This window comes from Jaculus jaculus, chromosome 18 (assembly GCF_020740685.1).
Source record: "Jaculus jaculus isolate mJacJac1 chromosome 18, mJacJac1.mat.Y.cur, whole genome shotgun sequence".
NCBI classification, from domain to species: domain Eukaryota; kingdom Metazoa; phylum Chordata; class Mammalia; order Rodentia; family Dipodidae; genus Jaculus; species Jaculus jaculus.
In genome coordinates, this window is record NC_059119.1 from 29,981,732 (window position 1) to 29,998,165 (window position 16,434).

Genomic DNA, 16,434 nt, shown 5'->3' on the forward strand with positions numbered 1-16,434 from the left:
AACCTCAGGCAGGGGCATTGTACTGCAGGACGGTGGACTGTTGGGAGAAACCAGCAAGTCCCAGGACCCAGAGCTGGGAGAGGACCCCCAGGGGGCTGGAAGAATGGGAAGGAGAAGAAGGATGCACCTCATCTCTTGAGGGTGGGCTCCTAGGGCCGGCAAAGAAAGGAGACCTCTTTACTGAGGCCGTCAGTGTGCCAAGGCAGGCTCGGATAGGTCAAGAGGCTCAACGTCCATGGAGCTTGGTGCCATCTAGAGAGGCAGAGCGAGTACAGATAGAATGGTCTAGAATAGGGCATCTGTAAAGTCTGCTCCCACGCTAGACCCTGCAGAGATCCGCAGGGTCTGCAACTCTCCCACAGGTCATGATTCCACTGAGAAGTGGAGGGAGGAGAGCGAGGGACCCAGGCCAGCCCCAGAATCTGAGGCCCTGAGTTCATATCCTTGCTACAAACTGACTGGCTGTGTGGCTGGCCAAATTGCTTTACTCTCTGAGACTTGATTTTTTTTTTAAATTTTTATTTATTTATTTGAGAGCGACAGACACAGAGAGAAAGACAGGTAGAGGGAGAGAGAGAGAATGGGTGCGCCAGGGCTTCCAGCCTCTGCAAACGAACTCCAGACGCGAGCGCCCCCTTGTGCATCTGGCCAATGTGGGACCTGGGGAACCGAGCCTCGAACCCGGGTCCTTAGGCTTCACAGGCAAGTGCTCAACCACTAAGCCATCTCTCCAGTCCTTTTTTAAAAATTATTTTTATTTATTTATTTGAGAGAGAGATACAGAGAGAGACACAATGAGAGAGAGAGAATGAATGTGCCAGGGCCTCCAGCTATTGCAAACAAACTCCAGATGCATGCACCCCCTTGTGTGTTTAGCTGGGCGTGGTGGTGCACCCCTTTAATCAGCACTCGGGAGACAGAAGTAGGAGGATCGCCATGAGTTTGAGGCCAGGACACCCTGAGACTATATAGTGAATTCCAGGTCAGCCTGAGCCATATTTAAATTTATATTTATGAAAGAGAGAGAAAAGGAGAGAAAGAGAACACAGACACTAAGGCCTCCAGCCACTTCAAATGAACTCCAGATGCATGTGCCACCTTGTGCATCTGGCTTACATGGGTACTGGGGAATTGAACCTGGGTCCTTTGGCTTTGCAGGCAAGCTCCTTAACTGCTAAGCCATCTCGTCAGCCCTGAGACTTGTTATTTATCTTATAAGGGAAGATAACACCAAGGTTGCAGGGCTGTTGAGAAATCTAAATGGTATGCTATCTGAGTGGTCCCCTTTCTCCCAGGGCACAGGCTGTATGCATCGGATTTAGCTGGGCCTTATGCCCAGACTTCTAGAAGGTGGTCACACAGCAGCAGTTTTGTGCTGCCTGTTACCAGCTTTGAGCCAGGCCTCACCAGGTAGTCCATCCGCATCCACATCTGCTGGAAGAGTGGGAGGAAAGACCCTAATCTGTGTGTTCCAGCCCTGTGGGGAGTCATGGGAAGGTGCTGGGGGGGGTGGGAGGGATTTTTGGGTGCTGGCAGAGCAAGCGGACCAGAGGGAAGTCAGCATGCAGTCAGAACTAAACGGTAGCCACCCAGAGAGGCTTGGACACGGCCCTAGGGCAGCTGCTGCAGGGGAAGTGGCTTTCTTGTGGCTCTAAGGGGCTGGAGGGGGAGGAGGAGGATGGAAGAGAGGACGTCCATCCTAAAGTAATAGTTACCAGGGGGGTTGGAGAGGGACACCCATGGAAAGGGAAAGTGGAGCATGTGTGTGGCCAATTGTGTAGCTGGGGGTCTTGATCTGCAAGGAAGAAACTGAGCAGATTTTTTTCTGAGGGAATGGCTGCTCCTTCAACACACCTGTGGTACAGTCACAATCACAGGAAATGGGACTCTTCATGATGCCTGTTCCACATGGCCATAGAGTTGTACCTGTGATAAGATCCTTTAACAGTCTTTTTTCTTTTTTTTGGGGTTTTTCGAGGTAGGATCTCACTTTGTCCCAGGCTGACCTGGAATTCACTCTGTATTCTCAGGGTGGCCTCAATCTCAAGGTGATCTTCCCACCTCTGCTTCCTGAGTACTGGGATTAAAGATGTGTGCCACCATTCTTGGCTCCTTCAACAGTTTTGTCGGGACTCAATCTGCCTTTTGACAGCATCTTCTGTAGGAATGTGTCAGGCTAGTAATAGTACAGCTTAGCTCTGGTCATCCCAGGGGCTCTTCCTGGCCTTGCTTCAGGCCTGGATGTGACAGAAAATGAACAGGGGCTGACAGGCTCAGCCTGAACACATCTCAGGAAGTCGTAGGGACAAGGAACAATGGCGGTGAGTGACTTTAGAATTAGAGAGCGCAGCTAAGACAACGCTCACAGACAACAAAGAAAAGTGTTCTCCTCCAGGCTGATTTCAGGGTGTCATACAACAAAACAAGGCCTCAGGAAGATAACGTGGAGCCACCAAACATGCTGGCTTTCCTCCATCTTCTCTGGGGGCCAGGTGTGTGGGCAGACACCGTATTGGTTGTCCACGTGTCCTGTCACACTGGAGTCACACTGGATTCAGCATGGTGGACACTGTAGACAGTGCATGCCATACATCAGGTGCTCCGTGAGTGCAGAGCATATGAATGTATGTGTGGATGATGGTTATTTCTATATAGGGATCTGAGGCTCAGGAAGTCAAGTGATGGGGCTAGTGTGCCATGGTGGCCCTTGGCCGAATGATTAGAATTTACCCCTATGTGACAGCCTCGCCTGAGTTCCTCCTAATGCTCTTTATGGCCGTAAAAGAAGCAGAAGAGAGACCTGGTTCAACCTCTTGGTGGAGAATGACAGTGAGTGACTGGGGACATGGGGAAGCTTCTGACCAGTGGGCATTTGAGGCAGCCTCTTTCTTTCTTCTTTCTTTCTTTCCTTCCTTCTTTCTTTCTTTGTAGCTGGTCAAAATAAGAAGTGGGGTGAGTGGAAAAGCAGAGAGTGGGGGGCTGGAAAACTGGCTTAGCAGTTTAAGGCATTTGCCTGGGAAGCTAGAGGAACCCAGATTCGATTCCCCAGGAACCACGTAAGCCAGACGCACAAGGGGCACATGTGTCTGGAGTTCGTTGGCATTGGCTGGAGGCCCTGGCATGCCCATTCTCTTTCTGTGTGTCTCTCTTCTCTCTCTCTCTGCTTGCAAATGAACATATATATATATATATATATCTTTTTTTTTAATTTTTTTTTTTATTTGAGAGTGACAGACACAGAGAGAAAGACAGATAGAGGAAGAGAGAGAGAATGGGTGCGCCAGAGCTTCCAGCCTCTGCAAACGAACTCCAGACACGTGCGCCCCCTTGTGCATCTGGCTAACGTGGGACCTGGGGAACCGAGCCTCGAACCGGGGTCCTTAGGCTTCACAGGCAAGTGCTTAACCGCTAAGCCATCTCTCCAACCCTATATATATATCTTTTTTAGAAAAAAGGAGAGAGTGGGCAGGGAAGATATAGACAACTGGCAGAATAAGATTCCTAATGCAGGGAATTCCCACACAAGCTGAGGAAGGCTGGAATGAGCTCTTGGGGACAGAGGTGGCCAGTGTAGCCCTCAAGGGGCTGAAGAGAGACACAAGAAACTTGTAGGTCACCAGCCTGAATCAGGAGGGACCACTAGGCTCGTTGCACTTGATACTTTCAACTCTATATTTGTTATGTGGTTTTAAGGTTCCTGAGTAGAGTCAGGCATCAATGACAGGAATACGCACTAAGAAAGACATCGTGAAGTAATTTTATCATTGCATAAACATCATGGCATGAGTTTAGACAAATTTAAATGGTATGGCATAGTGCAAGCCCAGGCTATATGGTATATCCTGTTGGTCCCAGGTCACACACCTGTACAGACTATTACTGTTGATACTGTAATATAATAAGTACTGATGCATCTAAACATATCGAAAACGCCAGGCAAAAGTTGTGCCCAGGTTATGGGTGTAATCAACTGCTCTCTGATCGGATATGAGGCTGTTCAGTGGGAGGAAATTCATACCTACCACTGAGAATCAAGTCTGTGGCTTGGAAGATCACCGACCCTAGATGGAAAGTTCCCTGTTGTTTGGTTAAAAGGAGAGGATTATGCCCATTCAAAAAGACATCCTTTGGATGTCTATATTTCTCCCCTTTGATCCATGTAGCTCTCACTCTTGGTTAGAAAGTCTGCTTTTCATAGATGGAAATGAATACCAGGGAGAACCATGACCCATCAGAGCAAGAAAAGAAAGCCATCTTCTTAGCATGAAGGGAGTCATCTCTGCCACATCTGTCGGGGCCCAGGAGACACTACAGAGGATGTGGTGGATTAAAAATGAGTGCTGCTATCTGTGCTGTCCTGAGAAACCCCTCCAGGGAGATGGCAGTAAACACCGAGGAGACTCAGAACTCATCAGAGCAGAAAATCGGAGGCTGCAGAGAGCTCAGCACTAAAGGAGACTTATAACATGTCCTCCAAGGCTCAGGGAGCATTGTGGAAGAGGGGCAGGAAGAATGTAAGGGTCAGAGGGTGGGAAGGTGAACTCTGAGGCCTGGTCCCTCCCCCACAGAAGCTGACTAGTGCATCTATGACCCCACAATGAATACAGAAAACCCCACAGACAGTGGAAACAGGGTGAGGGAGATGTGATGTAAGAGTATAACCCAATAGAACTATGACCAATATTCAAGATGTTCATACATTAAATTACTCAGCTAAGAAAATACTACCTGGGGCTGGGGAGATGGCTTAGTGGTTAAGGCACTTGCCTGTGAAGCCTAAGGACCCAGGTTCAATACCCCAGTACCCACGTAAGCCAGATGCACCAGGTGTCGCATGCGTCTGGAATTTGTTTGCAGTGGCTAGAGGCCCTGGTTTGCCCATTTTCTCTCCCTGTCTCTCTGTGTGTATGTGTCACTAATAATTAAATGAATAAAATTTAAAAATTACCAGGTGATGGAGAATTTTTAGTTCCATTTTAATCATATCTATATGAATAAATATATACATATCATATATATGATATGACATATTCTGTATATGTGGCCCATGGTTAACATAAACATCATTATGTGGTGTATGATTGTTCAGCAAAGTGTTAGTTGACCAGTCTCTGTTTGAGCTTACTATTAGCATTTTACACAAGGTGGCTTGTTCAGTTTTTTTTTTTTTTGCCTCTGTCCCATATCTGTGCTGTTGATTGGTGGGAGTAAAAGATACATATTTTTCAAAGCAAGGACATGGCCTACCAAGGCTGTCCAAATCGGACAGGGAACAATAAGAGACTGGTAGTTTGAGGAGGCTTAGGAGAAGAAAGGGAGGAGGGATATTGGGGGCAGGGAGAGACTGGTGCAGAAAGAGTGGGGGACCAAGAGGGGACTTGAAGAGGCCAAAATGCTCAGAGAAAGGGAGAAGGCACAATTGGAGGTTATGATGTGTGGTAGTTTGAATGGATGTCCCCCAGTTGATTCAGGAGTTTCATTCAAGCTTGTAACTTGGTGTCACTGTGGGTGTTTCCTAGAGTACAGCCCTAAGGTGTTTGGAGGCGGATCTGGAAGTTCAAAGTAAAGATGAGCCCGAGTTCTATCTGGCGCTCCAGGCATGGGCTTGCTTGCTTACGGTGTTGGTGGCGGTGGGTTTTTGCTTTTTTCTCTCTTTTCCTGAATGGGTGAAAGTGGGGACCAGCTTCTTCTGCCACTATGGAATGTCCCCTGGATCTGTAAGCTTCAAACAAATGACATTCCTCCCATAAACTGTGTCTGGTCTGGAAGTTCATCCATCATGCTTCCAGAAGATGAGTTTACATGTGTTGAATATATTCAAGAATCATGCAGTCAACACTACTCTATTGCTCTTACTTGTCTTAAAAGTACTGTTGTGAGGTGAAAGGTGCCTGAGAAATCTTCTGAGTTGTTAGTCATCCCATCTAACTTGACTTCCTTTACATTTATAGAGTTAAAGAAACAAATAGTCTTCTCCAATCTGCTTCTAGGCCAACCCATCTCTGGAACAAGACCATTCCGCATCCCCTCTGAGGTGGTCTCAGCACACAACAGGGAGCCAATGAAGGCCGATCCTCACAGAAGAGTCTCACCTACAAAGGACTCCATGGCTGACCTGGATCACTCTGTGGAACTCTATTAGGAGTAACCTTGGATTGCAAATGCAGTTCATTAAAATAGAATCAGTCCTGCCCATTATTCAACTGAATTGTACATTGGGGTAGGGGGGTGTTGGCCACTCTGAATACGGAAGCGACCATACTGGTTGTGGACATCATCTGCTATTCTCACTGTTGTTGAGGATAACATCTGTAAACTTTTCCAAGTCCGGTGGAATGGCCTTATCTTCCTGGCAAGTACTTCCTCTAAGGTTTCTCTTCTACCTTTACCCAAAAGGGACAGCTTGCCTTTAGAGACATATCAGCCAAAGAAGGAGGAAGTAGCTCTGGGCTGTGCAAGATACAGTATGAAGTAATTCTGCATCAACAGGAACTTTCTCAAAGGCTTGCCCTTTCAAAGGCCTTTCTCGCTCGGCTACAGGCCTGCAGCTCCTCTCGACCCGTTGTTCCTGCATCCAAATGGACGCACCCCAGTGGACATGTGCATGCAAATCTCTCCTGAAATTTGCCTCTGGGATCCTTGCCGAGGTATTGAAGCACGGTGTTATTTGAATAACTTCCCAAGTCGAAAGACAGAATACAGAGAGGGAAATAATAGAACGGTGCACTTACATTTCATCCAGTGACCCATGATGGTGACACTGCCGTGTCCTCTCCTGGGAGGAATGGCACCTGGGGTGTCCTGCACTGCATAGCCTGAGCTCACCAGTGGCTTCTCAAGCTTTGTGGAGAAGAGAGTCCAACAGGGTCCACTTATAAAGTGGAAATAGTCTGTCCTCCCCCGCCCCTTGGTACTAGGGGAATACATTTAATAACGGAAACAAAGGAAAGCACTTCAGAGATGGCATCGTGTGTCCATGTCCGAAATGGATGGCATGTTCAGTCTACCCCACCATAGTCATCAAGGCCAAGGACTGGGGAAACTGAGGAAAGGATGGTTGTCCTTGTGCTCACCATTCAACTTTCCAAAGGGAGCTCAAGCCAGCTAACAGCCTGGTAATCACAGCTACCAGGTCAGGTTCAAGAAAGGCTCTGAGGGGCCAGGCACAGTGGCACATGCCTTTAATCCCAGCACTCAGGAGGCAGAGGTAGGTAGGAGGATGGCCGTGAGTTCGAGGCTACCCTGAGACTACATACATAGTGAATTCCAGGTCCGCCTGGGCTAGAGTGAGACCTTACCTTGAAACCCTACCCCCCCCCCCAAAAAAAAAAAGGCTCAGAGGCTGCAGGGCCGCAATCGCGCTCACTGCGAGTGTGAAAACCAGAAGAGGACTTGGTTATCATTTCCCTACCTCAGGCTGAACTGGCCTGAAATAAATTCGAGAACTTTATCTGGGAAGTCTTCATCTGGAGCACATGAAACTGTCAGCTGTGTTCATCACAAGTCAAGTCTGAAGCTATCTCAGAGCCGCTGACCCAATAGTAAGGTGAATGGGGGAAGGCAGCTTGGCGTGGTCTCAGTTCTCCCTTCCTGTCTAGGGGAGGATGTGGAGGGAGTGGAAAGGAACAGATCTCCACTGACAAGTTGGAGCGTGTCTTTCTGAGCACTTCCCGGGCGCCAGGCAGTACAAATGAGGGACCGAGATCCTTGACCTGCGTTTGAAAGCCCGGGACTGGAATTTACACTCCAGCAGCATCGGAAACTGGCTTCTAAGCGTGGTCTGTCAACAGCTTCACCGTGTCTGGTTGGTGCTTCAGGTTTAATAAAGGCTGGCTGCCTTTGCTCCCCAAGTGCCTGGGCTCCAGTGACTATTTAACCCCGCATTTTAAAACTCCAGAGTTCGAATCCTTAGAAGTGTCGCTAGCACACAATCATGAATCGTCTATAAAGGCTTGGGCTCACACTAAATTCCTCTGGGCCTGGGCTGGTCATGTACGCTGCAGGTGTGTGTGTGTGGGGGTGTGGGGGAGACACCTCCTGGTGCCACTCCCAGGCACCAAGTGAGGACTGGAGTACTGGGGGTCCCCCTGACTTGTGCACAAGATAGAAGCTGAAGTATTTTACAGCTGGGTAAACGGAGGTCTCCAGCGGGCACAGAAGAGTGAGTCAGGTTTGGGTGGCACTCAGGCCTCTGGATCTTTATTTGCTCAGTCTCCACGGCTCCTGGCAGAGGCTCTCTGAGCGGAACAGCAGGCGGTGGCACCCCGCTATTCGCTCTAGGAGCCCTCCCCCTCCCGCCTGCGGCCACAGGGCTGTGGGTTTCAGCACTCGCCCAGGGAAGGGGCCTCTCGCAGCCTTGGGGTTCCCCCCTTGAAACGAAGAGGAAACTTTATATCCTTTGGCAGGGAAGAAGTGCTCAGCACAGCGCAGCACAGCGCAGACCACGGTGTCCGCCTACTGTCTCCCACTGGGTGCGAGAGGCCAGAAAACCCAGAGCGCACCCCCGAACTCCGCCAGGGACCCCAAGCGCCGACTCTGCCAGGTCCGCAGCCTGCTCCCACCGCGCCAGACGCACCCCGCCACCCCACCGCGCCGGGTTCTATCCAAGCCACAGGCTCTCCCTAACGGGGTCACCAGGTACCCCCAGTGCAGTTCCCCAAACCACCCAGGTGCCAGGTCTCCAGGGCCACCCGGGTGCCCTCGCTCCCGCCGCCCCCGCGGGCCGCCAGGCGCCCGGTGCCATCCCCCGAGGCCGCCCGGGTCCCCGCCGGACCGCGCGTCCCGAGCTCACCGCGCCGCGCTCGAAGTCGTTGTAGAAGGCCTTGTCCAGCAGGTGCTTCTCGCTGCAGCCCGCCGAGCCCACCAGGCTGAGGTAGATGTAGTCGTCGGTGCCCGCGAACCACTGGCTGCCGGTGGCCACGGTGACCGTGTAGGAGGGCATGGCGCGGCTGCGGAGGAGCGAGCGCCGAGCGCCAATCCCCCTCGTCACACCTGCTGCGGGACCCCCTGCCTCTGGCCGCCTGTCACCCTGGCCTGCAGCCGCCTTGCCCCCGGGGACAGTGGCCACTGCCCCGCCCCAGGTCCAGCCCCGCCTTCTGCCTCGGGCCCCGCCCCTGCAAGATTGCGGGGGGGGGGGATCCCTCACCTCCTTACCTCGTCCTACCCTCTTGTGGTGCTGATGGGGAGGGGTCCCATATTCTTGGGTCCTTCTCCTTCATGTGGTAAGTGTCCTGCGGTCATGGGATTGGACATCCTAGCTGTCGCCCCCCATTCACTTACTACGCTTTCTATTTAGTCACTGCTTCCACCTTCCTTCCTGCCCCTGCTTCTCTTATTACCAGTGAGTGCATTTTCTTTTTCTTAAAAAAATTAAAATATATTTTATTATTTATTTAAGAGAGAGGGGTGGGGGGAGGGAAGGAGAAGGAGAGGGAGAGAATGAGCATGCCAGGGCCTCCAGCCACTGCAAAAGAACACCAGAGCATGCTCCACCTCGTGCATGTGACTTACATGGGTCGTGGGGAATCGAACTTGGGTCCTTCAGCTTTGCAGGCAAGCACCTTAAGGGCTAAGCCATCTCTCCAGCCCACCGGTGAGCTCACTTTCTCCAAGGGCTGGGTTAGGCTCTGAGGACCCCTAGAAAGCCAGCTATAGACCCAGGGCGCATGGTGAGTGGAAAGACTGCGCACTCATGCTGGAGTTCAATGCCTGGGGGAGGCCACTGGTGTACCCTACTGAGTCTGGGCCAGGGACTTGTGTCTCGGATCTTCACAGGCCGTGCGGAGCTTTTCTCTGGGCTGGGGACCTGTGAACACCAGCTGGGGAGATTGTCAGGGGATAGGGGGAGGCTAGGCATCCAGAAGGGGAAGTGGACAGGGCAGGGGACCCACAGTCTGTGCTTGTAGGGCTGACTGGAGGTCAGCCAGCGCTCTTGGCGCTGCGTGTGATCCAGGCTTCCCCCACTAGAGGTTCCACAACCTTCCCAAACAGCACCACGAACTGGGCGACTAAATGTTGAAACACACAAGCCACAGAGATTCAACCCACAGTAGTCAGGCTTATTCTAAGATATTAATTTTTTGAGGCTTTAATTATTGGATTGTTTCTTTAATTTAGGTCTCAGGTGTAAAGTGTAATTATGCTGGTCAGGGGCAATCTCCTAAGCAAAACAGACAGCTGGTTGATCATCTGTGGTGTTTGAGGAAGTGTACAGGTTGTTGGTTTTATATGTATATATGAGTCTGAATATTCACAGATGGGTACTATGAGTCTCTCAAAACCTTAGCCATCTTTTCATTGATTTGACATCAAATTCATGCCTATATCCAGATCCACAGTTTTTTCAGACCTATCTTCCAACTAGCTTGAGTATCTTGAGGTAATCAAGTTTCGTAATCGGGTCCTTCTTCTCAGCCATTTTTACCTAAGGGAAAGGACGTTTTGGGTGATTTCTTACTTCTGAGGTTAAGTAAGCTGTTAAGGCCACTCCTTAATCCAACACTTCACATGGGATTCAGTTTTAAAGAGACTACTGTCCCCAGCTCTTTTAAGTTTCATCTTTTATGGGTTACAGATGAGAATAAGAGTTGCCAGTTTTTGTGGCTTCTCTTTTGAGATGCATCTACCTATGTAGCCCAGGTTGGCTTTAAGCCTCTCATCTTTAGGCTTATGCCTTCTAATGCTGGCATGAATTATAGCTGTGTGCATGAATCCTGGTTCAACATTTTGTCTTAAAAAATAGTCTCATGTAATTCAGACTGGCTTCAGACTCACGGTCCTCTGCTCTAGGCTTCTGAGAGCTGGGGTTATGATGCCTACTACCATAGCTTGCCTTGTTGCAACTTTCAAAACCATAAGTGCTAGAAATTTTGGATTCCATCTTCTGCTTGTGGTTGGCTGTTTTCTGAGCTTATTTATTTAATGGCAGATACACCCAATGGCTCCCAAGACCTGTTCCTGTTTATCTGTTTTCCCAATTTTTCATGTGAGAGCACCAAATCATTCTATATTATTTGCCTTCCAAGTAATCATGGGGGATTTTAACAATATTAATATGCCAAAATGGACCTAGTATTGGAGACATGGCTTCATGGTTAAGGTGCTTGCCTGCAAAGCCAAAGAACCCAGGTTTGATTCCTGAGGACTCACATAAAGCCAGATGCACAAGGTGAAGCATGCCTCTGGAGTTCATTTGCAGTGGCCCATCCCTTCTCCCCCCGTCTCTCTGTCTCTCTTTTAAATAAATAAATAAATAATTTAAAAATGATTTAAAAAATGGACCTAGCACTCCACTTCCCCAAATCAGATTAGAATATGCATTCCCTTGAAGTCCATGTGAAACGTTCCCCAGGGCAGACCATGTACAAGGCTACAAAAGAAAACTTTATCTGTTAAATTCATGTTTTGAAAAATATTTTATTTTTTATTTTTTTTTCATTTATTTTTATTTATTTGTTTGAGAGCAACAGACAGAGAGAGAAAGAGGCAGATAGAGAGAGAGAATGGGCGCACCAGGGCCTCCAGCCACTGCAAACGAACTCCAGACACGTGCGCCCCCTTGTGCATCTGGCTAACGTGGGACCTGGGGAATTGAGCCTTGAACTGGGGTCCTTAGGCTACACAGCCAAGGGCCTAACTGCTAAGCCATCTCTCCAGCCCTTGAAAAATATTTATTTATTTGAGAGAGATAAAAGGCAGAGAGAGAGAGAGAGGAAGAGAAAGAAGGAGAGCGAATGGGCACAACAGGGCCTCCAGCCACTGCAAAGGAACTTCAGACACATGCACCACCTTGTGCATCTGGCTTATCTGGGTACTGGAGAATTGAACCTGGGTCCTTAGTCTTCGCAGGCAAGTGCCTTAACCAATAAGCCATCTTTCCAGCCCCTTAAATTATTTTTTGAGACAGGTTCTCATATGTAGTCCTGGCTGGCCTGGAACTTGCAGCTATCTCCTGTTACTGCCTTGCAAGTTGCATTACCACAGACGTGAGGAGTCACCACAACCAGCCCAAACTAATCACTGTGGATGTTCCTCTCAAAAAAAAAAAAAAAAAAGATCCAACCCCCCCCCCCCCCGGCAAAAAACCAGAAAAAACTAAAAACAGAACTGCCATATGGGTTGCAGTCACAGGACATTGGGAGACCACACTAAAACTGAGAGGAAAGACAATTTCTTCCTAGCTAGTCCCCATAGCACTAGAAAATGCTATGGGAACTGCTAAGGGATGATAGTCACTAACATAATATAATAAGCAGGGAAATCTTGCAAGCTGCAAAAGAAACAAGCAGGGCAATGATTACACACCTGTGCAATAATGGCTCACAGCTTATGCAGGTAACCAACTGCTTCTGGATTGGACATGGCCTGGTCTGTGGGAGAGAACTCGTAGCAGGTATGGGGAACCAAATCAGCATCCATGGAGAGAAACACACAGACTCCAGAGAAGTCCCCACTACTCTTTGACAAAGAGGAGTGGCCATAAACATCAAAAGTCTCTCAAATAACTATACTTATCTTCTATAATCCAAGCTGCTCTCAGTTGTGGTTTTAAAAAAGTCTGTTTTATTTTTACAGATCACAAAGAATACTAGGGAAATCAATGATCCATCAAAATGACAACAAAAGACAGCTGAGCACCTACCATGAGACATTTCTCTCACATCATTCAGGGACCAGGAGACATTACAGAGGAAGAGGCATCACAAGTACTGCTCTCACTGCTAGACTGACAACCAGCTCCAGAGAGATGGTGACAGACATAGAGACCACTCAAAACTTATCAAAAATAGAAATTCAGAGGAAGAAGAGACTCAACACTAAATTAGACTGCAAACTCACCTGCCAGGGCTCAGAGAACATGGTGGTAGAGGTGTGGTAAGATACTAAGAGCCACACAGTGAGCAGGAATGTACAAAGCATGCTTCCTCACCACAGAGATTGACTGAGGCCTTCATGACTACACAGCAAAAACCAATAACCCCACTGAGGAGGGTCCTTAGTGGGAAGGGGTGGGGGAGAGTATAACCTTTTTTAAAATAAAATAATTAAAACAAAGAACTGCCATAAGATCAAGGTATGGCACTTCTGAGTATACAAGGGAAGGAACCTAGGTCAACATACCACCGAGTTACTTGTATATCCATGATTTATTTTTTATTTTTTATTTTTTGAGGTAGGGTCTCACTCTAGCCCAGGCTGACCTGGAATTCACTACGGAGTCTCAGGGTGGCCCCAAACTCATGGTGATCCTCCTACCTCTGCCTCCCAAGTGCTGGGATTAAAGCTGTGTGCTGCCACGCCTGGCCATCCATGTTTATTGTATGCACATTAGCCAAGTTATGAAGTAAGCCTAGGTTTCCATCAACAAATGAATGGGTAAAGACATATAGTATATGTATTATTATTCAGCCATTAGAAATGAAACGATGCCATTTGGGGAACATAGATGGAACCAGCAATGCTCATATTAAGTGAAATTATACAGGCTTTGAAATACTAATAACATACATATGCTTTATCTCCTATATTTTATATTGATTCAAAAAAATCACACACACACACACACACACGATTGCCATAAAAGCAGAAGCAAGACTGGGGAGCAAACTGAGACTATGGTACAAGTAAGGAGAAGGAATGTAGAGGGTATAGAGGATGAATATAGTCAAATTTCATGATGTGTGAGAATGGAAACGCCTTTATGAAACCAATCACTATGTATAATGAACCTATGCTAATAAATGAAATTTAGATTATAGCTACCATCTTAGCAGAGGGATGACAAAACATTGTCAAGCTCCTTTCATGTTTTAGCTATTGATTATTATCCAAGTAATTTTATTACTCAAATTGAGTCATGGAGAGAGGAAAAGAATCATCCACAATCAGACGACCTTTAGACTTCAGGTGGTTTGCTTGATGTAAAGACTCTACTGTCCGTGTTACGGCCACCAAAGCCTCAGTAGACAGTAGGCTGATTTTCTTCAGAGAATCAGGAAGGGTTTCGCTGAGGGTATAGCATTAGATTTGGGGGCTGGAGAGATGGATTAGCTGTTGAGGAGCTTGCCTCCAAAGCCAAAGGACCCAGGTTTGTTTACCCAGCACCCAATAATAAATAAATAAAAATAAAAATTGAATTGGATTTGGGTGTGATTTGTAGAATGAGAGAAATGCTTGGATAAGGGCTGGAAGGCAGCAAAGAGAGAAGCAGCCGACATGGCAGCGAGGGCCAGCTCCGTCCTGAGGATGTCACGTGGAGGAGCACGGGCGTGTTTGCTCCCTGCCTCTTCTCTTCCACGGATGACAGCTCAGAAGTGGTAGCTGTGTGCCCAGTGCTCTCTCCCTCGCTCTTGGGTGAGCCTGGGTCTGTCCTGCCCCAGATCCTCGGAGCTGGGACAGTAGGGGTCTTCTGTCATTCCCGGGTGGGGCTCACACCCTTCCCCATACATTTGGCTCGAAGCTTGAGCTGGCACTTATGTGCACACCAAGGGCAGCCAAATCCTCAACAAGGAAGGACTTCACTTAATTGCTCCTTATGGGTCCACTTAAACAATGGCTGTGAACAATTCCCAAGGGTCTCTCAGATGGGGGACAAGCTGTGCTATGGATGAGCCAAAACTTCTTGGCATATGAGCTTAAGTAGGGGAAGGAAATCTTTGTTGTGAGTCTGCACTGACCCTGCCATGGCTGATGCGCTGACTCAGTGTCAGCGTGCTTCCAACCTCAGCTGTCACTGACAGAGAGACGGGCCTCCGGGAGATGTCTTCACAATGGTGAAAGACCTCAAGGTAATTATGTGTATTCTGAGCATTGTTTGTTCCATTGGGTGATATTAAAGTACTGGGAAGTTCTGTTGTGATGCATCTGCATAATATGGCTCATAACTATATAACAGACCAGTCAGTGTTTGGAGAACCCAGAGCAAGTGACGTTGGAATATTTCTCCCTGGGTATGATTGCTGGTTGGGGATCAAATGAATTCAATGATGGAGAAATGGGAAACCCAAGATTGCTGGGAGTTTAGGGTTTGTCTTAAACAGCACAACGCAGCAAAAGTCACCACAGTTATTGATGGATAACCTACTTCTTGACCTTTTTTTTTAACATTTGATAGAACTTCATAATAGGTGGGTACTGACATATTACACAGCAAGGTATTGTGTCTTCACAGCAAAGATGGCAACCCAAAAGCCTGTGTCTAGGTCCTGGCTTTATCACTGGTTCCCTGTATGAAGGGGGGAGGTCACTTAGATACACTTTAGCCCAGGCTTTCCTGGAATTAACTCTACTCTCAAGGTGGCTTCAAACTCATGGCTATCCCCCTACCTCTGCCTCCCGAGTGCTGATATAAAGGCATGCACCACTTTTCTTTTTCATTACATAGTTGGGCAAAAAATCCTTGAACATCTACAAAATTCCTTTCAGATTTAAAGCTATGAAATTTAGTAGACTTGGGAATTTTGATGTTTAGCTTTTTGTTCTTGACTGAGGTTTAAAGTGGTAATATCTACCTTATCATATTATATTAACTTATATTAAATAAATAAATAAATAATATATATATATATATATATATATATATATATATATATATATAAACTATATGTCCTGTATGAAAATCCTGAGCTCCTTTAGAGGTAAAAATAGTGGAGGTAATATGTTCTATATTATTAATTATCTTTAACATTGTGTGTGTGTGTGTTCAAGGTCATTGTGTTGTCTGGATGTAGCTTGTAAGAATGTAGCAGATGTTTAACCTTGGATATAGATAAGTTAAATCTCTTATTCTTTCCCTTCTCATCCTTTGTAATGGTCTTAGGAGGCTTGATGAGCTTTAGAAGCAATGTCCTGAAACCTCATGGGAGAAATGTCTTTGTTCTCTCCAGAAGAAATGGCTGGCTGAGACTTCATGATCATTCTCACAGATGGGTGGTACGACCTGAATTGTAGCTGATGCCAGGGCATTGGTTGTAAGCCTGCCATACTTTAGTGTCAAATGCTTGAATTGAATTCTTAATATAAAAAAAACAAACATTTTCTTAACATTTTAGTAAGTACAGACTTGAAGAGAAGGAAAGAGTGAATGTGGTAGCATGCTGACTTATTGTCGATCATGCAGTGTGCACCAGCTTGACACGGTTATGCTGCAACTGTCACTTGTGCTAGCTGTTCTGTGTTGAAGAGCCAGGTACAGGGCTGGTGGCCAGAAAGGAAGTCCTGAGACACACGAGCACGTGGACCAACCTTAGAAAGCACGCTGGGTGACCTGGTCAGTAGCATGTGTAATGTTCCAGATACAGATGTCAGTACAGAGTCCTGAAGGGACAACAAAGAGAGAATGGCCCTTTGTCCCCTAGGAAGGGGCTGTTTGGCAGAGGTGGGGTGAGCATGTACTGTGCTGTTGAGAAGGGGGGGTTTCCTGAGAATAGGTAGCAA

At 47.5% G+C, this 16,434-nt stretch overlaps 1 protein-coding gene across 1 annotated transcript in view; it reads right to left on the reverse strand.

The window, feature by feature from the left end:
- The window catches only part of Alox5 (arachidonate 5-lipoxygenase), a 57,513-nt gene extending 48,545 nt beyond the window's left edge, over positions 1-8,968 (reverse strand). The window contains exon 1 of the mRNA XM_004658052.2: positions 8,792-8,968. Coding sequence (XP_004658109.1) covers positions 8,792-8,941 — 150 coding nt within the window. The 5' untranslated portion in view covers positions 8,942-8,968. The remainder of the gene's footprint in view (positions 1-8,791) is intronic.
- Positions 8,969-16,434: the final 7,466 nt, after the last annotated feature.